This window comes from Salmo trutta, chromosome 7 (genome assembly GCF_901001165.1).
Source record: "Salmo trutta chromosome 7, fSalTru1.1, whole genome shotgun sequence".
NCBI lineage: Eukaryota > Metazoa > Chordata > Actinopteri > Salmoniformes > Salmonidae > Salmo > Salmo trutta.
In genome coordinates, this window is record NC_042963.1 from 11,732,796 (window position 1) to 11,758,112 (window position 25,317).

The following is a 25,317-nucleotide window of genomic DNA, read 5'->3' on the forward strand; positions in this document are numbered from 1 at the left end:
CTAGAATCGGCTTCCTATTTCGCAACAAAGCATCCTTCACTCATGCTGCCAAACATACCCTCGTAACACTGACCATCCTACCGATCCTCGACTTCGGCGATGTCATTTACAAAAATAAATGTCTGAGGTTTTGGCTGATTTCTTATGATTTTCCCATTTTCCCACAAACTATAGTTTTGGCAAGGCAGTTAGGACATCTACTTTGTGCATGACACAAGTCATTTTTCCAACAATTGATTACAGACAGATTATTTCACTTATGATTTACTGTATCACAAATCCAGTGGGTCAGAAGTTTACATACACTAAGTTGACTGTGCCTTTAAACAGCTTGGAAAATTCCAGATAATGAAGTCATGGCTTTAGAAGCTTCTGATAGGCTAATTGACATCATTTGAGTCAATTGGAGGTGTACCTGTGGTTGTATTTCAAGGCTGACCTTCAAACTCAGTGCCTCTTCACTTGACATCATGGGAAAATCAAAAGAAATCAGCCAAGACCTCAGAAAAAAAATTGCAGATCTCCACAAGTCTGGTTCATCCTTGGGAGCAATTTTCAAATGCCTGAAGGTACCCCGTTCATCTGTACAAACAATAGTACGCAAGTTTAAACACCATGGGATCACACAGCCGTCATACCGCTCAGGAAGGAGATGCGTTCTGTCTCCTAGAGATGAATGTACTTTGGTGAGAAAAGTGCAAATCAATCCCAGAACAACAGCAAAGGACCTTGTGGAGATGCTGGAGGAAACAGGTACAAAAGTATCTATATCCACAGTAAAACGAGTCTTATATCGACATAACCTGAAAGGCCGCTCAGTAAGGAAGAAGCCACTGCTCCAAAACCGCCATAAATAAGCAGACTACGGTTTGCAACTGCACATGGGGACAAAGATCGTACTTTTTTGATAAATGTCCTCTGGTCTGATGAAACAAATATAGAACTGTTTGCCCATAATGACCATCGTTATCTTTGGAGGAAAAAGGCGGAGTCTTGCAAACCGAAGAACACCATCCCAACCGAGAAGGACGGGGGTGGCAGCATCATGTTGTGGGGGTGCTTTGCTGCAGGAGGGACGGGTGCACTTGACAAAATAGATGGCATCATGAGGTAGGAAACTTATCTGGATATATTGAAGCAACATCTCAAGACATCAGTCAGGAAGTTAAAGCTTGGTCGCAAATGGTCTTCCAAATGGACAATGACCCCAAGCATACTTCCAAAGTTGTGGCAAAATGGCTTATGGACAACAAAGTCAAGGTATTGGAGTGGCCATAACAAAGCCCTGGCCTCAATCCTATAACAAATGTGTGGGCAGAACTGAAAAAGTGTGTGCGAGCAAGGAGGCCTACAAACCTGATTCAGTTACACCAACTGTGTCAGGAGGAATGGGCCAAAATTCACCCAACTTATTGTGGGAAGCTTGGGGAACACTACCCAAAACGTTTGACCCAAGTTAAACAATTTAAAGGCAATGCTACCAAACACTAATTGAGTGTATGTAAACTTCTGACCCACTCACATTCTTAAAATAAAGTGGTGATCCTAACTGACCTAGGACAGGGAATCTTTACTAGAATTAATTGTCAGGAATTGTGAAAAACTGAGTTTAAATGTAATTGGCTAAGGTGTATGTAATCTTCCAACTTCAACTGTATAATGCTTTGCATTTAACTATAAAACTCAGTTAAGAACAACTTCTTATTTACAATGACGGCCTACCCCAGCCAAACCCGGACGACGCTGGGCCAATTGTGCACTGGGACTCCCAATCACGGCTGGATGTGATACAGCCTGGAATCAAACCAGGGACTGTAGTGATGCCTCTTGCACTGAGATGTGGTGCCTTTGACTGCTGCTCCACTCGGGAGCCCTCATGCTGTTTAATCAGCTTCTTGATATGCCACACTTGTCAGGTGAATGGATTATCTTGGCAAAGGAGAAATGCTCACTAACAGGGATGTAAATAAATTTGTGCACAAGCCATTTCTGGGATTTTTTATTTCAGCTCATGAAACATGGGACCAACAGTTTACATGTTGTGTTTATATTTGTGTTCAGTGTACAAAGAAATGTCAATAGAAAAATAACATAAAGCTAGTTTGCTGTCATTCCAGTTTCAGTTTGAAGTGATTGCGTTAGCTGTCTCTTCTGAACAGTGGCCTGGCGAGAGAACAAATGTTCTATGCCAGGCGAAAACGCACATCATTAGCTCATTGTTATGGATGTATTCCCCCAAAAATCACTTGCTAGCAATCAAGGGATAAGAACACTGCCAGCCATCATGGCAACAGAACATTTACAACGGAGTCCATAGATTTAGAACAAAAAGACTTAACATCTGGATTGCGTCTCTGGCAACCGAACCGATAGAACGAACGACCAGCCGGCTTGGGTAGTAACCCTAGATGTGTGTCGGGACTGTACAGTTCATTGGGAAAGTATTCCAATTTTGTTATGTTACAGCCTTTTTCTTTATACATTATTTTTTGTATTATCAATCTACACACAAAACCCCATAATGACAAAGGCAAAACAGGTTTTTAGATTTCTTTGCAAATGTATTAAAAAATAAAAACAGAAATACCTTATTTACATTAGTATTCAGACTCTTTGCTAAGTGTTGAAATTGAGCTCAGTTGTATCCTGTTTCCATAGATCATCCTTGAGATGTTTCTACAACTTGATTGGAGTCCACCTGTGGCAAATTCAATTGATTGTACATGATTTGGAAATGCACACACCTGTCTATATAAGATCCCAAAGTTAACAGTGCACGTCAGAGCAAAAAGCCATGAGGTCAAAGGAATTGTCCGTAAGAGCGCCGGGACAGGATTGTGTCAAGACACAGATCTGGGGAAGGGTACCAAAACATTTCTGCAGCATTGAAGGTCGCCAAGAACACGGTGGCCTCCATCATTCTTAAATGGGAAAAGTTTGGAACCACCAAGACTAATCCTAGAGCTGGCCGCCTGGCCAAACTGAGCAATCAGGGGAGATGGGCCTTGGTCAGGGAGGTGACCAAGACCTGATGGTCACTCTGACAGATCTCCAGAGTTCCTCTGTGGATATTGGAGAACCTTCCAGAAGGACAATCATCTCTCCAGCACTCTACCAATCAGGCCTTTATGGTAGAGTGGCCAGACATAACTACTCCTCAGTAAAAGGCACATGACAGCCCGCTTGGAGTTTGCCAAAAGGAGCCTAAAGGACTCTCAGACCATGATAAACAAGATTCTCTGGTCTGATGAAACCAAGCTTGAAATCTTTAGCCTGAATGCCAAGCGTAACGTCTGGAGGAGAACTGGTACTATCCCTACGGTGAATCATGGTGGTGGCAGCATCATGTTGTGGGGATGTTTTTCAGTGACAGGGACTGGGAGACTAGTTAGGATTGAGGGAAAGATGAACGGAGCAAAGTATAGAAAGATCCTTGATGAAAACCTACTCCAGAGCGCTTAGGACTTCAGATTGGTGTGAAGGTTCACCTTCCATCAAGACAACGACCCTAAGCACACAGCCAAGACAACGCAGGAGTGGCTTCGTGACACGTCTCGGAATGTCCTTGAGTTGCCCAGCCAGATTCCGGACTTGAACCCGATCGAACATCTCTGGAGAGACCTGGAAATAAACTCAGCAAAAAAAGGAATGTTCTTTTTCAGGACCCTGTCTTTCAAAGATAATTCGTACAAATCCAAATAACTTCACAGATCTTCATTGTTAAGGGTTTAAACACTGTTTCGCATGCTTGTTCAATGAATAAAAAAAAAAAGAATAAACATGCACCTGTGGAACGGTCGTTAAGACACTCACAGCTTAAAGACAGTATGCAATTAAGGTCACAGTTCTGAAAATGTAGGACACTAAAGAGGCCTTTCTACTGACTCTGAATAACACCAAAAGAAAGATGCCCAGGGTCCCTGCTCATCTGCGTGAACGTGCCTTAGGCATGCTGCAAGGAGGCATGAGGACTGCACATGTGGCCAGGGCAATAAACTGCAATGTCCGTACTGTGAGACGCCTAAGACAGTGCTACAGGGAGACAGGACGGACAGCTGATCATCCTCGTAGTGGCAGACCACGTGTAACAACACCTGCACAAGATCGGTACATCCGAACATCACACTTGCGGGACAGGTACAGGATGGCAACAACAACTGCCCGAGTTACACCAGGAATTCACAATTCGTCCATCAGTGCTCAGACTGCCCGCAATAGGCTGAGAGAGGCTGGACTGAGGGCTTGTAGGCCTGTTGTAAGCCAGGTCCTCACCAGACATCACCGGCAACAACGTCGCCTATGGGCACAAACCCACTGTCGCTGGACCGGACAGGACTGGCAAGAAATGCTCTTCACTGACGAGCCGTGGCTTTGTCTCACCAGGGATGATGGATTCGCGTTTATCGTTGAAAGAATGAGCGTTCACCAAGGCCTGTACACTGGAGTGGGATGGATTTGGAAGTGGAGGGTCCGTCATGGTCTGGGGCGGTGTGTCACAACATCATCGGACTGAGCTTGTTGTCATTGCATGCAATCTCAACGCTGTGCGCTACAGGGAAGACATCCTCCTCCCTCATGTGGTACCCTTCCTACAGGTTCATCCTGACATGACCCTCCAGCATGACAATGCCACCAGCCGTACTGCTCGTTCTGTGCGTGATTTCCTGCAAGACAGGAATGTCAGTGTTCTGCCATGGCCAGCGAAGAGCCCGGATCTCAATCCCATTGAGCACGCCTGGGACATGTTGGATCAGAGGTTGAGGGCTAGGGCCATTCCCCCAGAAATGTCCGGGAACTTGCAGGTGCGTTGGTGGAAGAGTGGGTTAACATCTCACAGCAAGAACTGGCAAATCTGGTGCAGTCCATGAGGAGGAGATGCACTGCAGTACTAAATGCAGCTGGTGGCCACACCAGATACAGACTGTTACTTTTGATATTGACCCTCCCCCTTTGTTCAGTGACACATTACTCAATTTCTGTTAGTCACATGTCTGTGGAACTTGTTCAGTTTATGTCTCAGTTGTTGAATCTTGTTATGTAGCAGAAAAGTAGTTGCATTTAATTTTGTTTGACCTGTTTTTCTATTGACATTTCCTTGTATACATATATATATATCAATTAAAAAAATATGCTGATTCATGATTTCGACTGGCTGATAAAAGATGTCAGTCTCTTCCTGACACTTTAATTTTCATTAGGACAGTGAAGATCGAATTTCAATATCGAAACAATGTTGCAAAAGTCGAGAGACAGACAGCAACATTTTTACAAACCCCTGTTGTTGCAAATCAAATTTTAGGCTAGAAGCAAGGCGAAATAATGTCTAGAAACATTTTACAGTGAAGATCAAGTTAATGATTTCAAAATGATTATTTTGAGTCAGGCTTACCATGCTAAACTGTTTTTTTAGTATGGCTTAGAACGCTTCTCAACCAATCGCAATGCTTGTTTTTACCAACCCGCTCTAGGGACATGTATTTGCATATTTATGTTAGGGAATGCCTACTCTGTGAAGTACGCGTGTGCAATAAGTCAATTTGCCCTTGCACTCCTACTAAACCATTTTTGGAAACTTTGGCAAAGGGTATAGTCTACCAAACTTAGTTCACTCTGTTCGCAAAAGATTTTAGTTTTGGGAACAGAAAACTGTATTGTGATCAAATATTTAATCGATGAGAGCATTTGCAGAATGTCGTCCAAAGTCCATCTCGTTTCATGTTCTCCCACTGCTGGCCACTGGGCTTTCTCTCACCACCATATTTGGTAGTGAGGGGACGCCACGCGGATGCTTCACAGTTATACATCCGGTGAAATATCTGTATCATTGTTCTCATCTATGAGGTTAATGGCTCGCTAAATAGAATGTGTTTGACTGCGTGTCATGACATAGCTTTTTAGCCCATACATAGATTGTTAACTACTACGGTGTTAGCTAGATAGCTACAAGAACAGAAGTTGGCTAAAAGTTGTGCATTTAGCCTCTTCCTGCCTGCCTGGGTGAGTGAGTTGGTCTTTGGCTAACGTTAGCTAGATGGCCGCTAGCTACTACGTTAACTAGGTAGCAAATAGTGGGGGTAGTGGCTAGACTACCTGCGGTGGATTTGATGGTATCTATCCTGATTTGCAAACTGATGCTGGTCTAGAAACGCTTGCCTGTTAGCTACACAATCAGCCACATGGACAGCTAGCTGTCGATTTAGCAAGCAAGCTAGTGTGATGAACCAGAATTGCAACACAGTGGACCTGTCTCTTAATTTCAGTAACGTAGCTACAGCCAAAAGGTGAAGTTAATTGTAGGAAGCACAATGTTGTTAGCTAGCTAATAACTAACTCCATAACTGTGGGCTTCTAGCTAAGTTAGCAGCTATCAAAATGACTGGGGGAAGAGGTCTCAAGACAGATGAGTGTTCAGGAAACTGTTGTAGAAAATATTAGATCAAATACTTCTCAGATACAGGAGCTTGTAAATTAAATTAGACTTTATTACAAAAGTAACAGAAGCAGAGAAATTCCATGGAAAAACTGCCTCATTCTTAGTGCTTGGCTTTTATACAGTTTTACCCTTCTTCACTCCACTTTAGGAATCATGTTGTCTTACTTAGTTTCCCTTCTCTCTCTCAGATATTGGGGCATAGATTCTAGTAGTGGTGTGACATGCATACCCCTTAGCTAATGTTCTTTACAAGTTCCTACTGATGTTGTCTATGTGTGATTAACTCATGTGCGTGTCCAGCAGCCTTCACAAGATCAGATATGGCCCAGACCAGTCAGTCTTGTTAGTTTACCTTGCCTCATCTACACAGATTCTGCTTGCGTTCTGTTTTTACACGGTCAATTCGACGTTGATCCAGCTTTGTACACTCACATGAGCTTCAGCCTTCATTCTGCTTACACATGTCTAATATTTAAACTTCTATCGATTATTCTTTCTACTTCAAAGAGAACAGTATAGTTACTGAGAATCATCAGATGACTGGAAAATCTCCTACAAAACAAATATCTAGCTAGCGTGGTTTGATGATGGGACGTTAAGGTTAAACCATATTGCCAATGCTCATTGGTAATAAATACGTAAAGCCAGACGTCCCTGGTGTTTCCCACACACATGTAACTAGTTAACTACTCTGTAAACTGTCCATTTGTGCAATGAAAGTTGGGTGGAGAATAGAGTGGAGTGAAATCCATTGTTCATCACATGATCACCACGTTGGGACGCATGCAGTGAACTATGGCAATTTGTTCAGCTAAGTGGTGTTTACATTTAGGGCAGAGCCAACAAGAGGTCTGAAAAGGTGTAACCATTATATCGTGAGGACAGCAATGGTGAGAGATTTTGTTTCTTGTAGAATGTATGCATGTTCCTTTTCTGGGTGTTTGACAATGGTATGATATTTGGGTTGGCTTCTTACTACTGTATAACATGATACAGAATAGTCAACTGTCATCTTACTCTATAAACAGTGAGTGTCTTTGAGGATTGAACAATATTCTGGAATGCTAAAACTGCTGTGAGGGCCACGGAGTTGTTGAACATCTGAATTTTACACAACGGGTGGGTTTAATCTTGAATGCTGATTTGCTTAAATCGCATTCCAGCTGGTGTCTATTCCACAAATTACCACCGGCTAAATCTGTTAAAGTGCCTTTTTACTGTTCAATCTGACTGCGCAATCCACTGTTTCATCAGCCCAGCCAGGCAGTTTATAAACTTGATCTCCACTATAAAAAGCATCTAGACATTATCACATTTTATTTTAGACTAACATTTAGTTTTCAACACCGGAGATTTGTATTAACCTTGTATTGCTGTAATGATCGAGACAGACAAGCAGACAGCGTTTCTCAGCCAGTCGAAATCATGAATCAGCTGGCATCATTTTTATGGATATATACAAAGAAATTAAAATAAGTCAAACGAAGTGCAGGTAGTTTGCAGTCTTTCCAGCTTCAGTTTGAAGTGATTGTGTTAGCTAGCTCCTCTGAACAACACTGTCTTGGCGAGTGAGCACATTTTCTATGCCAGGTGAAATCGCGCCTCATCATTAGCTCATTGTTATGGATGTATACAAATATACGTGTATGATAGCCTATTTATGGTATCAGAATTGTGATGGTATCAGAAATAACTAAGCTGCCCAGTACAATGGTGAAATGTGTTCCACTACAAGCATCTCTCCCTCTGTCTATTCTTCGTTAACTAGGCTAGATGGAAAAATCATTACACATATCCTCAGATGTTACATGAAACTTGAACTATATCATCAATTTGTAACAGGCGATAGAATTTTAAAACAGTTGTATCGTTTTGTAGTAATCCCGCTAGATGCTGCTCATGAGTCAAACTTTCAAATGGTCACTAAACAGCTCATGGCACAGACATTGGCTACCTGGAGCCAGAATCAAACATGTTTTTGTCTTTTTCTCTACAAATGTGAAACTTCACAATTCATTATTTTAATGGCAATGCGTGTCTTGAATAAAATTGAGATGGAAGTGATCCATGGCTTTATGGAAGATAAAACTACAACATTAAAATGCAAACACATGTCTGTAAATGATATGCAATTCTATGGGATGATGACAGCTGCAAATATCTTTAATGAGACCTTTTTCCATTTCTGTGCCCTCCTGTAGATGTTAGAGCTGTGATGGTGGTGTGTCCCCTGTCTTCATTGTGACTCGTGTCCACTGCCTTCCTCTCCCTGCCCAGTGTGTGTGCCACCATTTCACCATGACCCTGCATCTTCTCCTCGTCCTGTCCCCCGTCCTTGGGCTCCTGGTGCTACCTTGTCTGTCATCCCATGTGGCCAGCCAGTTCAGCATTGTGGCCAGCCAGACAATGACAGAGCAAACCCATTGCTCTGAAGCATGTAAGTTTGAATCAGAAAATCAACAAATCAGGTGTGTTGCCACAGGTGAAAAGTGAAAACGCACATAAATACTATATTTTTGCTCCAACTCTTTTATTTGACTGAAAACATATCAAATATGTTGTGGAATGTACACCAGTTCACTAAAGCTCACCAATGTTTGATCCATTGTCTTACTACTTCTCATATAAACGTTACTCATAACCTGAAGGAAACTCTTATAGAAAAAGATACGGTGCATGCATGCTACCTACCTACATCTCAAAGCTTACCTCTTGGATAAAGCAGGAACACTGCCGATATGGGAGTAGCCATAATGTAACTTTTTTTCCCCCAAATCACATCTTTCTACTGAAGGACATATAATTTCAAAGCAACCATGTGTTTCAGATTTAAGATGAAAGGGATTCTTAGGCCTTGCTGTGTTGTGTATGAGCCTGGCGCTGCTTTGGAGAGCCTTGCCCCATGAGTCTAAAGGCTGCATTTACACAGACAGCCAAATTCAATATATATTTTCCACAAATTTGTCTTTTGCCCAATCACATCTCTTTAAATCAGATTTTTTGGGGGATCTTATTGTTCAAAAGACCAATTAATGGGAAAAAAGATCAGAATTGGGCTGCCTGTGTAAACGCAGCCGTTGTCATGACAGGTTCTTCTTTAAATGAGATCTTACAATACTTCTTGCTGCACCACCTGAGTCTGGTCAGATGTATGCATCAAATACATAGCTGCATATAACCCAAAGGCAGTTGTTATCTCCATGGGAGGAGTTAGTTGAAATGGCCCAGCCTTCTTCCAGTTCCACCACATGATCCACCCTAAACACGCCACAGGGTTTCCCAGAGGCAATGTGGGTTGAAAGTAGTAGGGCATGAAAACAAGGTTGGTATTACCATCTGGAAGCATGTAATGTGTGGTATGACAGAGAGCTATAAATACAATCATTTAGCATTCCAGCTTAGAGACCTGTATGTTTGGGACACGTCATGTCCCTAGCATAGGGTGACCCCCTAGTAACTTAAGAGGAAGGGGAGTGAGGGGCCGTCTGCAACATTGATATTCTTACCCCCTCTCCCTGCTTTCCTCAACTCCCAACCCTCCACACTCTTTTCCCGTCCCATTTGGAACAGCTGGGGAATCATTAAAAACACAAAGCATCTGGCCTTCCAGTTAGTTTGCCATCAATGACCAGGAATGGCTCTCTAGGCCAAACGTTTTTTCTCTCTCTTCTTGCTCGATCATCATTTCACCTGAAGTTTTTAACCGCAAAGGAGTTTTGATTCCTCGGCGCCTAGCAGCAGCTTTAAAATAAAGCAGGAGAGGAGAAAGACTTGAGGTCGCGCAACTCGCTCTGCCTCCTCTCACATTGACTCCCCGGTGGGGCCGGCTCCTCTCCTCGGTGCAGGCCCAGGTCTGCCTCCGCTCTTCTGCTTTTCCCCACCTGTTATCCTCATCAGTAGGTCTGCTCTGCAGTGGGAAGAGAGCCATCAGGCGTGCACGGCTGGATGTTGAGGCAAAGGTGTGTAACTGAGAGGATAGCTCCAGCACACGAGTTTGGAAGGGATCAAAGGAGGCGTAAACAGGCCTGTTTTTCTCCCATCTGTTTCTGTAATGGATCCCAGATCTCCTGATAAACACGGACGGTGGTTGCTGAGACTGTTTTTACTCTATTTTTCAGTACTACTCTTATTTCATTTCACGCTGACAACCTTAGTCCCTGTGGTGAACATTTTTTAAAGGAATTCCCAGGGTTTATTGCGGCAACTTTTTGGGAGACATGTTTAGATAACTCCTGAGAAGTGTTATTTGTTGACCAGCTATATTTATGTTGCCTGCATGACAATGCTCTTGGTATGTTCCATTCTTCAGTCTTGAATTAATATACAGTACCAGTCAAAAGTTTGGACACGCTTACTCATTCCAGGGTTTTTCATTATTGACTATTTTCAACATTGTAGAATAATATTGAAGACATCAAAACTATGAATTAATACCTATGGAATCATGTAGTAACCAAAAAAGTATATTTGAGATTCTTCAAAGTAGCCAGTCTTTGCCTTGATGACAGCTTTGCACACTCTTGGCATTCTCTCAACCAGCTTCATGAGGTAGTCATCTGGAATGCATTTGGAATTTCTTTCCTTAATGCGTTTGAGCCAATCAGTTGTGTTGTGTCAAGGTAGGGTTGGTATACAGAAGATAGCCCTATTTGGTAAAAGACCAAGTCCATATTATGGCAAGAACAACTTAAATAAGCAAAGAGGAATGACAAGTCCATCATTACTTTAAGACATGGTCAGTCAATACGGAACATTTCAAGAACTTCAAGTGCAGTCGCATAAACCATCAAGCGCTATGATGAAACTGGCTCTCATGATGTTCGCCACAGGAAAGGAAGACCCAGAGTTACCTCTGCTGCAGAAGATAAGTTCGTTAGTTACCAGTTTTGTAGTGATTCTTATGTTTGATGTAAAGAATATTTGCTGGTGTGTGATGAGGAGCAACCAGACGCTGCACTTGACGCATTTATGAAACTACTTATTCCATTTACTAATAAGCACGCACCCATTTAAGAAAATGACTGTAAAAACTGCTAAATCCCCTTGGATTGATGAGGAATTGAAAAATTGTATGGTTGTGAGGCATGTGCTTCTACACCTGCATTGCTTGCTGTTTGGGGTTTTAGGCTGGGTTTCTGTACAGCACTTTGAGATATCAGCTGATGTAAGAAGGGCTTAATAAATTGATTTGATGAGGCAAAAGGTATGGCAATTAATTCTGGCAGCCCAACTGATTGGCAAACATACTGCAAATTAAGAAACCATGTGACTAAACTAAATTTTAAAAAGAAACTACACTATGAAACAAAGAAAGAATGATAGTAAAAAGCTTTGGGGCACCTTAAATGAAATTTAGGGGTGAAAAAGCTAACTCTGCTCCTTCATTCATTGAATCAGATGGCTCATTCATCACAAAGCCCACTGATATTGCAAACTACTTTTATAACTTTTTCATTGGGAAGAGAAGCAAACCTAGGGATGACATGGCAGCAACAAAACGCTGACACTACACATCCAAGTATATCGGACCAAATTATGAAAGACAAGAATTGTACTTTTGAATTCCGTAAAGTCGGTGTGGAAGAGGTGGGGGAAAAGAATGGTCTATCAACAACGACAAGCCACCAGGGTCTGACAATCTGGATGGAAAATTACTGAGGATAATAGCAGACGATATTGCCACTCCTTAACATTTTCAATTTAAGCCTACTAGAGAGCGTATGCCCTCGGGACTGGAGGGAAGCAAAAGTAATTCCGCTACCCAAGAATAGTAAAGCCCCCTTTACTGGCTCAAATAGCTGACCAATCAGCCTGTTACCAACCCTTACTATTTTCTGGGAAAAAAATGTGTTTGACCAGATGCAATGCTATTTCACAGTAAACAAATTGATAACAGAATTTCAGCATGCTTATAGGGAGGGACACTCAACAAGCACAGCACTTACACAAATGACTGATTGAAGGAGAGAAATTGATAAAATGATTGGGGGGGCTGTCTTGTTAGACTGACAGTATCGATCATAGTCTGCTGCTGGAAAGACGTATGTGTTGTGGCTTTACACCCCCTGCTATAATGTGAATAAAGAGTTACTTGTCTAACAGAACACAGAGGATGTTCTTTAATGGAAGCCTCTCAAATATAATCCAGTTAGAATCAGGAATTCCCCAGGGTAGCTATTTAGGCCCCTTGCTTTTTACATTTTTTTACTAATGACATGCCACTGACTTTGAGTAAAGCCAGAGTGTCTATGTATGCGGATGATTATACACGTCAGCTACTACAGCGACTGAAATCACTGCAACAGTCAACAAAGAGCTGCAGTTAGTTTCAGAGTGGGTAGCAAGGATAAGTTAGCCCTAAATATTTCTAAAACTAAAAGCGTTGTATTTGGAACAAAACACTCACTAAATCTTGTACTAAATAATGTGGAAATTGAGCAAGTTGAGATGACTGAACTGCTTGGAGTAACCCTAGATTGTAAACTGTCATGGTCAAAGCATATTGATGCAGTAGTAGCTAAGATGGGGACAAGTCTGTCTATAATAATGCGTGAATCAGGCCTTCATGGTAGAATTGCTGCAAAGAAACCACTACTAAAGGACACCAATAAGAAGAAGAGACTTGTTTGGGCCAAGAAACACGAGCAATGGACCTCAGACCGGTGGAAATCGGTCCTCTGGTCTAATGAGTCCAAATTTGAGATTTTTGGTTCCAACCGCCGTGTCTTTGTGAGACGCAGAGACACTGTAATTTCCGGACTATTAAGCGCACCTGAATATAAGCCGCACCCACTGAATTGTTTTATTTTTTTTATTTTGAACATAAATAAGCCGCACATGTCTATAAGCTGCAGATGCCTACCGGTACATTGAAACAAATTAACTTTACACAGGCTTTAACGAAACACGGCTTGTAACAAAAATTAATAGGCTTTAACGAAACACGGCTTGTAACAAAAAATTAAAAATTAGCAGTAAGCTTTAGTTGTCTTTTTGCACTGAGTCAATTCCTCACGCTGCTGTTTCCAACATCTTATCATTGACTCATTAAGACCAAGCTCCCGTGCAGCAGCTCTATTTCCTTTTCCAACAGCCAGATCAATCGCCTTCAACTTGAAAGCTGCATCATATGCATTTCTCCGTGTCTTTGCCATGATGAGGGTGACAAAATGACTACCGTAATTAGAATGATGGGAAGTTTGAGAGCGCTCGATTTAATCTAAACAGTAAAAAAAAAGTTGTTTGACCTTAACCCGTTCGGCAATTTCATTGGTCTAATGAACGCTTCATGCCGCCAAAAAACTGAGCACGTCACAGAATGTGTTTTTTTGGGGGGGAAAAATTGAAAGCGGGAAAAATCCATATGTTAGCCACGTCATTGTTTAAGCCGCGAGGTTCAAAGCCTGGGGAAAAAGTTGCGGCTTATAGTCCGGAATTTACGATAGGTGAACGGATGATCTCCACATGTGTGGTTCCCACCGTGAAGCATGGAGGAGGTGTGATGGTGCTTTGCTGGTGACACTGTCAGTGATTTATTTAGAATTCAAGGCACACTTAACCAGCATGGCTACCACAGCATTCTGCAGTGATACGTCATTCCATCTGGTTTGTGCTATTATTTGTTTTTCTTTTTAAACAGGGCAATAACCCAAAACACACCTCCAGGCTGTGTAAGGGCTATTTGACTAAGAAGGAGAGTGATGGAGTGCTGCATCAGATGACCTGGCCTCCACAATCACCCGACTTCAACCCAATTGAGTTGGTTTGGGATGAATTGGACCGTAGAGTGAAGCAAAAGCAGCCAACAAGTGCTCAGCATTTGTGGAAACTCCTTCAAGGCTGTTTGAAAAGCATTCCTCATGAAGCTGGTTGAGAGAATGCCGAGAGTGTGCAAAGCTGTCAAGGCGAAGGGTGGTTACTTTGAAGAATCTCAAATAAAAAATATATTTTTGATTTGTTTAACACTTTTGTTTTTGGTTACTACATGATTCCATATGTGTTATTTCATAGTTTTGATGTCTTCACTATTATTCTATTATGTAGAAAATAGTCAAAATAAACTCATGAATAGGTGTGTCAACTTTTGACTGGTACAATTTCTGGCTTAATATTGGATATGATTTTGACTGCATGCAAGATTTTTTTTATTACATTTTTTTTGTGTGTGTTTATTCCACAGGCTCATTCAATACGACATGTGCTCATGCTGTCTTTTGGAAAGAGAAGTCCACCTGCTTTTTCTTGACATGTCCGAATTGTACCAACTGCAGCTGTATCTCCTTCGCTGACCTGATAAGGGAACCAGGTATGTACACAATGCTTGAGTGGAGAATGTTTTATTAGCTTCTTATTACCAATATTAAGATTTTTTGTTGATAAATCTAGTTACTGAATCTTTTGGTTTCCAAGGGTTGTAAATGAACCATCTATTTTGTGATTGAAATGCATGTCATGTAATGCCTTTACATTTTTCACAATATTTTAAATCTGTTTTTTTCCCCCCAGAAACAGACATCAGTCGATTTAAGAAAGAAGCTAAACGTGTCACTCGGTCTTCAAGTTCCGTAACTCCATCAGAAAGCCAACATAAGAACCCTACTGCTCATGAATTGACAGTCAGCAATCAAACTACACAAACCTCTGCCCTCAATGAGACCGGCTCTACCTCACAGCACAGCGATGCTGGTCAGGCTCCATCTGTTGGAGGGACTCCTGTTGTCTTAACTGCATCTACCATGACTGCAGCACATTTGCCAGCTCCCAAGAATGACACAGCAACTACAGTATCTGAGACAACCCACAAGTCAAAGATCCAAAGCCCAGGAACAACCACAGCCACTTCAGTAAAGCTGGAATCTAAAACTGTTATGACTCCTCCAGCCGTCCCACAGATGATGAAAACAACGGCATCAGAAACAACAACCACCGCTATGACTACTATCACCACAACAGCAATGCCATCTACTACCAATACCACCACAACACAACCAACTACTACCACAACAACAATGCCAACAACTACCACCACACTAAAAACAACAGCATTACCGTCAACTACCACTCCAAAAACAACTACCACTCCAAAAACAACCACCACTGCAGACACGCCTACAGATGAGGAGAAGAAGCCGTCACCAACCGTTCCGGAGTCCCCCAGCTCTCCAGCTACCTCCAGAAACGCCATGGTTCCTTCAACCGCCACTACTGAGGTCAGCACAAAAAGGCTGGACGAAGACACCAACAGAGCCGTTATAGATGTTGTTGCCGGCGAGATTCTGACTCGACAGTTGGTGGACAGAAGCGCTCTATTGGCTGTCCTGTTGTTTGGCCTCCTCTTCTTCCTAGTTACAGTTGTTCTCTTCCTCACACAGGCCTATAAGAGTTACAGGAGGAAAGACTACACCCAGGTGGACTATCTCATCAATGGAATGTATTCTGATTCAGGTGTTTAAAAGTGACAATTGAGTGTTTACATTTCAACATGGTTCAGTTATTTCTATTTTTATATTTTCTTTATTGGAAAAGGGTTAATAACATACATGAGTTAAGAGATTGTCAATGTTGCACCAGCATTTGCCCTAGTATTGCATAACATTTCTGTCTTAAAGGTACTCCAGCATACAGAGATTATTCAAATATAAGTTACCCCTGCTGTCGTTTTTATTCAGGCCTTAAGGTCTTATGATGGGCCAAGAAATGCATCAGGCCATGGGCCAAAGTATCACCACAGTGGTTTGTTAGTCCTATGTTTCTATGTCTTACATTTCTATGCAGATGAATATTCCACCTCCAACCAATAGGATTATGGCCATAGACTGTTAAGTATTCAGTTTTCTAAAATAGTGAATATCATTCTGAGTTCTGTGGAAAAGGGGCTGAAAAGGTTTATTGATGTAGCTTTGTTTACGTCTCTGGTATTTCATTTATTGTACATTTTTCGCTTGTATATATCCATTGCTTTGTGTACATTTTGTTGGTAATTTTTCATGCAATTTTCCTTTGTTCATGACTTGCATGTTTTCTTTGTTTACCATTCCTGTCCTTGGATTAAGATTGAAGGCAAAAATGATCACTGAAGCACATTAATGTTAAAGCCAAGGGAATTGTCTAGCCATCATGCACACCGTTCCATGACGAAGAAGAAGGAACGGTTATATGATAACCAAAAGAGACTTTCCAATGCGGAGGAACTTCTGTCAAAGTTGGAAACGGGTCTGAAGGCCTGTTATGTGCCAATTTAAATCTTACTAATGTGCTATTAAGATATGTTATTTCCAGTAAAGAAAACAATTAAGAATGAAGTGGCTTTTTCTTTCATCACCCAAAAAATGTCAGTAAGGATTAATCAGCGCTTCAGTGAGATGCATTAGTAGTCTTCGATTCTCTCAACTCCTGTAGGACTTTTAAGATGTCTGCACGACTGTATATGCGGTGTTTCAGGGAGAGATTCAATGTTTTTTTAGAAGGGCATATCAATCAGTTGGGGGTGTAACATCCCACAGCTCTAGCCCAGTAATAGCTTCCTGGGAATATGATGCACATGTAACGTGTCTGTTTTTGTAGCGAAAGTTTGAAGGTCTGGACTGAGAATTAATTGGCAAAGAAGAAAATGAGAGCGTGGAGGTGGTCCGACACCTTTACAATGCACACGTCAGGGCAGCATTTATTGAGGGAAACAAAAGCTGCAAAGGGAAAACATGGATTCCATTAGAGTAACATTTAGGAGAAAACTGCCTTGAGATGCCAAAGGTTGTTAAGTTATGTTTCTCGTTTGCTTCTCTGCTTACTTCTCTCTTCTTGCCAATGTTTTCTAAAAGTTCTTGTTCAAACATCCATTACTGTGGACTTTATCCCCGTTCCCCACAGTTTTCCAGTGAAAGTCCTGGTCCACACAGGGTCTAGTTTCTCAATTTCTGAGAATATTTGGCAATAGAATAGCATTTTTGCCTCATGCAACATCACTGCCAAAGAACATTGCTTTTAGTAGAAAAATAACTAACAATTGGTTACTACAGTATCTGCCATACCCCAATATATTGCTGCCAATATGCATATATTTGGTTTACTTTAGTGTTTGGGAATGTTCTATTTGCTCTAGTTGTGTGTTTTGTTCTCAGTAGTGAGCTGTAACCGTCAAATCAGAGAGAGCAGGAAATCAAAGCCTCCAGTACATGCGTCTGCAATATCTGCATTATGAATACCTGGTAAGAAGCTGGTAGCTAGGGGTTTAGTGATAAGCTCGCTGACATGATGCCTGTATAAGCCTTTTGTTTTGAGAGGGCCTGTCCCTCATGGACTTCATTACTGTGTGAGGGGTATTTGTTACACTGAGGCGTGGGTATATTACTGCAAAACCCAATATTTATAAGCAACAAAGACCAATAGAAAGGCAGGTTTTTTTATTTGTGGATAGGGCCCAGTGGATCAAAGGGAATGCCACAGGCTATATGGTGCAGGTGACTGTAAAGGCAGGTTTCATTACAGCATATTTCTCTGGGCTGGGAATGGTTTCCTGCCTCACTCACACGCACTGAGAGGGACATATGCTTCTACTTTCCCTCTTTCGAGTTCAGGCCAGTTGGAGAACCTTAGCATTCAACCCGAGGAGTGCTTTTTCTGCCAGGTCTATGGCCTAATCCTGTTTGCAGTGCCTGGAGTCTTGTGAAAGAGCGAAGAGCAAAGGGTTTCTCATAAAAGTACTTTTCTGTTATTGCATTATATATAATATGGAGAACATGGGTAGAAGTAACCTAGTAGTGACCAAGTGAGTGTGCCTTGTTCAAAATGCCTTGTTTACATTCTGCGGCCTCAGACACATTATGGGCTAAGTGCAGTGTCAGCTAAGCAAATCAAAGTGCAATGCTCATTTAGAGACTAATACAGATAGATATAGATAATATAGGTTTATCTAATAGTAAAGGGTTATTCATGCCAAATATCCTCTGTGCTGATGCAGTATAGCCTACTGGGCATTTGCTGTAAGGAAGTGTATACCCTTCTATAGCCTACATTTTTTGAGGAGCAGATGTAGATAAATCATCCTGCACTGGACCAAGATGGACTCACTTTGTCACTGATGTTTTGACATCCACTGTAGCCTACACAATATATTTTACAGGTCAAAATGATTCTCACTGTCACATAAAAATGTACTACATTATCTTTGATTCTAAACCTAAAAACACCAATCATTTCAATATTGACCACTTTAAATGAAGTCAATATTTGATGGACACTATAGAAATGTAGCTTGTTACAGAAGTATATTTATTGGAGCTGTCAGGTGATTTTTTTAATCAAGTTTTAATCAAGTTTTACATTACAAAGACTGTTAAATCACCATGAAATCAACTCAAAGTGGTTTTAATGTAGGACATTTGTACCCAATTATTCCCATGCATATATATAGAGAAGCATTATGTGATCACATCCAAATGTAAGCAAGAATTGAAATTATTATGTTTTGTACTATATCTGTTTGAGCTTCTTGCGGTCAATTTGCAGTACACATTATTTATAATTATGTTCTGGGCAGGCTCCTGACCTGCCGATCAAGAAAACTGAATGTAATTGGGCACCCCAGGCACAAAGCAGCTTCTTACCAGGTATTCATAATGCAGATATTGCAGACGCATGTACTGGAGGTTTTGATTTCCTGCTCTCTCTGATTACATCAGATATTCCAGTGTACACTGTAATAATGAAAATAAATGTCTTCAAAAATGGTCGGGAGGTAAGATCAGGTGGGACCATTCTAGCCAATGAGAGGGCAGATACGCTTGTGAACAACAGGCACCAGTCCGATATAAAGTATTTTTCTCAAAGTTGCCGGGATGTCAAGTGTCCTACTTATATCAGTACACTCGTAAGAAACTACGCATTACGAAACTTATGTTCGATCAAATAAGCCACACGTTGCAAATAAGCCGTTAATTTTTTTTGTCAACCAAATTCGACATTCATTGACCTCCATACTAAAACTCATCGCTTGGTGAGCGGAAAAAAAACGCCACCTGCGAGAGAAGATAGATTTTGGGCGCAGTTATCCCTCTCGCTTTGCCTCGTCCTCTCTGCACAAAGTAACTGTATGTCTAGTGACGTCATCTAATTTCCGTTGCCATTCTCGTCGGTGCCTCTACAATCAGGGCAGGCTGGAGTAGCTTTCCAACAAAAGTATAAAAAGTATCGACTAAGACTCCCGCTCGGATTTTTTTAACTTTCTTTTGCACAAATAACCCGAATAATGGAGTCGGGGTTATGGAATTAAAACCACGACCACTAGCAATGGACGTCCTTCTTGTGGAATTACTGTTTTATAGCAGCTTGCTCTCTCTGGTTCATGGTAAGTAGCATGTTTTTTGTTCGGACTCTGCTCGGAGGTGGCAAAGTTCTGGGAAGCAATGTGGCTATAGCTACGTGAAATGTGAATGTATCTCGCTAGAGGTCGGTAGTTATAGTAGCCATAAGTTATATTTGTATATTTTAGAGTTGAATAGACTCTAGCATGTCTTGGCGTGTATTTTCGTTTAAATATTATACATTTGAGTCTTTTCTTCCCAAGTTGGATACTGACTGTGTGGCAAGACAATCGCAGGAGTTCACTCAAGCCGAAACTGTTCGCGCATTTCTGATGCTTTCACAATGTATCAGCAATAGTGAAACGTTCAAAACGCAAAATATGAAATGAGACACATTATTTGGCTCAACTTTACATAATTATTGAGGGGAACCGCAAAAGTTGATTTTAGAGCCTATACTCCGAGGCCTCAATGTACTGCGATTGATCGCCGGTGTCGGGTGTCATTTGGGAGTCCTTGATTTTCTGCTTGGAAGTGCGAGAAAGTTTGTGGGAAAGTGAAGGACAAGTTGTTTCTCTGATTCTTTCAAACACGTTTTGAAGTAGCAAACCACAAATACCCAATGAGATGGGTGAGACAGTTTTTCTGAATGTGCCCAAAAAAATCCTTAACCAATGAATAGACAAACACATATGTTGTAAGATGGATCATCAAACCGCTAACAAAATGCATTTGACCATTTTACTTACATATATTTTGTAAATACTAGGAATCACAAAAAACATCTCTAAAAGTCTACAAGTGGTTTAGGTCTATAGATTTTCTTGTTTTGGTTAGGGTTGGTTAGGGCTGAATGGACTATATATAGATTCAATTATTAGTTCCATTTTTAATCCAATATAGGCTGGCTATGCCTAGAAATAAATCAATACAATATTTCTGTATGCAGTTTAGCATGATTGTACACAATTAGAGTTTGAAAGAAGTAGAAAGAGTGAATCTTTTGGGGTTTTATGGCCATTCTTTTAAATAGAAAATGGCAGATTAATGCCCCCTTAGTTTTTTTAATCCTTTTCCCCAGCATTGATTTGGGCAAATTATCATATACAGTGCCTTCAGAATGTATTCACACCCCTTGACTTTTTCCACATTTTGTTGTTTTACAGCCTGAATTGAACATGTATTAAATTCAGATTGTGTGCCACTTATCTACATACAATAACCCACCATGTCAAAGTGGAATTTTGTTTTGAGATTTATTTTTATAATTAAAAGCGTTAATGTCTTGAGTCAAAAGTATTCAACCCCTTTTCTAATGGTAAGCCTAAATATGTTCTGGAGTAAAAATGTGCTTAACAAGTCACTTAATAAGGTGCATGGACTCACCCTGTGCAATAATAGTGTTTAACATGATTTTTGAATGATTACCTCATCTCTGTATCCCACACATACAATTATCTGTAAGGCCCCTCAGTCAAGCAGTGAATTTCAAACACAGATTCAACCACAAAGACCAGGGAGGTTTTCCAATGCCTTGCAAAGAAGTGCACCTATTGGCAGATGGGTAAAATATATATATTTTTATAAAGCAGACATTGAATATCCTTTTGAGCATGGTGAAGTTATTAATTACACTTTGGATGGTGTATCAATAGGCGCAGTCACTACAACGATACAGTTCCCAGAGAGGAAGGAAGCTGCTCAGGGATTTCACCATGAGGCCAATGGTGACTTTAAAACTGACGAAGGAATCAACAACATAGTTACTCCACAATACTAAACTAAATGACTGAGTGAAAAGAAGGAAGTCTGTACAGAATAAAAAATATTCCAAAACATACATCCTGTTTTGAAGTAAGGCACTAAAGTAATACTGCAAAAAATGTGTCAAAGAAATTAACTTTCTGTCCTGAATGCAAAGCATTATGTTTGGGGCAAATCCAACACATTGAGTACAGCTCTTCATATTTTCAAGCATGGGGTTGGCTGCATCATGTTATGGATATGCTCGTCATCGGCAAGGACTAGGGAGTTTTTTATTTGTATAAGAAGAGACTGAATGGAGCTAAGCACAGGCAAAATCCTAGAGGAAAACCTGGTCTGCTTTTCAACGTGAATGTTCCTGAGTCTTCTACTTTGACATTATAGTATTTTGTGTTGATGAAGACAATTTAAATCCATTTCACAATTGCATCTAAGAGGTGTGAATACTTTCTGAAGGCACTGTAATCCTATATTACCCTCTGACTAGTATCAATCAAAAATAAACTCATTATTTTATGTATGATTGTATTCATTTCAATTACGCTCGCATTACACATCCTAGGTAAGATTCAGCCCTTTAGTCACTTCAGTGTTTAAAATGTAAAAAATAAGTTTGACCATGTTCAGTAACTGTTGCTTTCTTGTGACTGCATATCGTAAATCAATCCCTTCAGATCTATTTATCCAATAGATCTGAGTTTTGGCTAATTGTTCTGCTGTGAAAATAAAGCCTTGCGGTGTATGGGAAGATCTGCACGACTTGAGGCGTGAGTGTTATTCCATTCCATGGGTGAAGAATGTAGTCTATAGATTTAATCTTTTTCACACATCAGTTTTTGAAATATGAGTAGGTTATTTGTTTCATTTCAGCTGGGGATGTAGAGAGGACGTTTAGCTGAAGTCTGTACACTGTAACAGGCAGTCTAGATTCCCCATGGGTCCCCCACTCCCTTTTCCTTAACACCTACTCTTCCTCACAACCTCAGACACCACACACAGCACAGCACTCTGATAAGGCTTTGGAGCCAGGGAGCTGTTCTTCCTCCCAACCAGAACAAGAAAATAAGTGGGAGGGAATCACTTCTCAAGCTGAGCACAGTGCTAGAGCAATGGAGGCTTTCTGCCTTCCTTCCTTTTCAGGACACTTCTGAAGCTCGTAGAGTAGACACCCCCTTCCCTTCACCCCCTGTCTCTCCTCCCAGTGGAGGGCCAGTTAATCCTGGTGACAAGCTCAGACTCCTCAGCTGTTCCTTTGTGCTCCCTCTTCCACAAACTCCAAGTCCGCTGGATCCAGGTGTTCCTAACTCACCCCCTTTTAAATGACTGACTGGAAAAGCTGGTATGATGCAATGTTGATAAGTCATTTGAACTGGCAGAGAAAAATGTCAGGGCAGCTATTGACTTAGTTAACCTAAACCTATTTATTAGTAAGGCTTTTAGGACCCTCGTGCAAAAGTAAAACAGAGCAGACTCTGGTATGCATCTTATCCCAAGCTGTGTGCCCCTGAGCAGAATTGAATTTCTTATTCAGGTAGTAGCCTATTTGATAGGCTGTACTTTCCTCTCTCTATTTGAGGCATCTTCTTTTTTTTAAGCTTTAAGTGCAAAATTCATGTGAGGCATAGTGCATTTATATCAAAACTAAGGAAATGCCTGAAGTTTCTGAACCCTATATTTCTCTCTTCACGGTGGGCCCGTCTTTGGAGAGTGCATTTCTCCTGAGTGCCAGAGCTTTCATTGTGCTTTTTCAAGGAAGTTTCCAGGTTCCTCCTGCTGTTTTATACAGATGGAAAGTTCTTCTTCATTGAGTGTTGCTGAGAAAGAAAATGAAATACGGTCGAGAGGGGACAGAAACATAAGCTTTGAAGATGGACCTGAACAGGGACTAGCACTCTAGTGTTTTTGTTTAGGGTCAGCCATTTTGATATAAACTAACCTTCCAGTGTATAGATATGCTGATTGCCTCACCAGCAAGATGTTTTGCAGGGTTGTTAAACTATATCCTTATAGCTACAGCCCCAAATGAAAATGTGGCCTATAGGCTGTTAGTTTCTATGTCTGTATTAGCTGGCTTGATAGTCCAACTGTTGGAACCACTTGACCATGATGATAGGCAAATAAGGAACCGCATTCTTGTCAGTGAAGGATCGTGCCTGGAAGCCAGTCATGGATGTTTAGGAAAGAGCTGGCATTGTTTGTTTGGTAGACTGGCTCCTGGCCCTGCCTCTTGGGATTGTGCATTTGGGGCAGAGACCTAGAGCGACTGCTTTGCAGCATGTGGAGTGGACAGGCCTGTGCTCAGATCTCATAAAAAGTGCAGCTGTTGAGTTTTGTAATCCCCACTGTTATGTATCCACTGGGGGCTGAGGTGTCAAGAATCCTCCCTGATGGCTTTTGGTGGTCTCTCGCTCTCTCTCTGGGCCTCCACATTCTGCTATCTTTTTAGGAATGCCTTTGGATTACCAATGAGGCGTATTTGTTTTCAACACTCCAATGTCCAATACACACGGCCACTTACTTCCAAGCTACATCCTTGACATCTCATAATAACTATGTAGTCTACTTGTTGTATGCCACATGTTGACTAGGCCTAGTTTCTAGAGACTTTCTCTGATTGTGGCATTTCTGTAGCCGAGTTCTCCGTACCTTTAGGCAGTGATGGTGTTCTTATGTTCCTCTCCAGGTCACAACTCTCCTCTTTCAGTATTGACCTATGAACCTTGTGATTCAGGGAAGAAAAGAAAGAGGGAGACGCAAGTGGCCTTATGGGAGAATTAGGCTGTGATTTGTGGCTTTAAATCTAAAGCTTCTTCTCCCTCTTTTTCTCCACTAGTACCTGTGTGATAGCCATCTTCTGTCTTTCTCACTGTCTAACATGTGCACCACACTACGAAGACATGTGGTATGTGTTTGTGGAATCCAGATTTAATTCCACAATAAAATCATGGTCTAAGAAAGGTTGTGTTGGACATATAGGCCTAGATATGGGGAGGACGGGGTAGAAACTGGAGTATGAGGTCTCCCATCACATTTAAAGTTCATTTGCCTCACAGCCCTTTTGTAGTCAATAATGAGGAGTCGTGTTCTGAGGATGTGTAGACAGGCAGTAAATTGTGGTTAGTCTGGGTTTTAATCCTGTTCAGGGGGAGGAAGTTCTCCTTAGCAGCAACAAGCAGCAGTCTGATGTCCATGGCAGCTTCACAACAGCTCCAACATGGTCTATGATTAGTAGGTTAGGCCTACAGGTTTGGACTGAAGGTTAAACAAGTGATTATACCCCAGAGAAAGTTGGAACATGTTTTGACAACTTTTTACGTAAAACATTGTTGACGGAGCCATCTTTATTTTTTTATTTAACCTTTTTAACTAGGCAATTCAGTTAAGAACAAATTCTTATTTATAGTGACGGCCTACCGGGGAACAGTGGGTTAACTGCCTTGTTCAGGGGCAGAACAACACATTTTTACCTTGTCAGCGCGGGGATTTGATCGGTTACTGGCCCAACGCTCTAACCACTAGGCTACCTCTCTCCTCTCCGCAAGCATTGTCAGTGCTTTCTGCCAGTGATGACATCAGTCTGTGTGTATGCATCCAATGCCCCCATCCCAATCAGCAGTCACTGAGTCACCACTTGTTTACTGGGTGGCACATTATGCAATCCAGCTTTTGCTATTGGCTTTCACTCTCCTTGCAGAATATATAATACATTCTAAAAGTAACTAACATGAAAGGTCATGGGCTTCTCTTAGTCACATTTCAACCTAAATCAGAGAGGGTGTAATGGCTGTGTACCTTTTTTTTTCTCTTTTTGAAAAACTTTTT

General features: G+C 41.3%; 2 protein-coding genes across 3 annotated transcripts in view; both read left to right on the forward strand.

The window, feature by feature from the left end:
• Nucleotides 1–5,810: 5,810 nt before the first annotated feature.
• Nucleotides 5,811–16,734, forward strand: c7h11orf24 (chromosome 7 C11orf24 homolog). The gene is made up of 4 exons (XM_029757980.1): nt 5,811–5,997; nt 8,635–8,870; nt 14,613–14,738; nt 14,939–16,734. Exons 2-4 carry the CDS (start codon nt 8,732–8,734, stop codon nt 15,883–15,885), a joined length of 1,212 nt encoding a protein of 403 aa, XP_029613840.1. The 5' UTR covers nt 5,811–5,997; nt 8,635–8,731; the 3' UTR covers nt 15,886–16,734.
• A 2,662-nt stretch (nt 16,735–19,396) lies between these two features.
• Nucleotides 19,397–25,317, forward strand: part of lrp5 (low density lipoprotein receptor-related protein 5) — a 50,900-nt gene continuing 44,979 nt past the window's right edge. The window contains exon 1 of one of the 2 annotated variants that reach the window (XM_029757981.1): nt 19,397–19,775. In XM_029757981.1, the coding sequence (XP_029613841.1) occupies nt 19,691–19,775 (85 nt within the window). In that variant the 5' untranslated portion in view covers nt 19,397–19,690. The remainder of the gene's footprint in view (nt 19,776–25,317) is intronic. The other variant, XM_029757982.1, reaches the window with a different exon arrangement.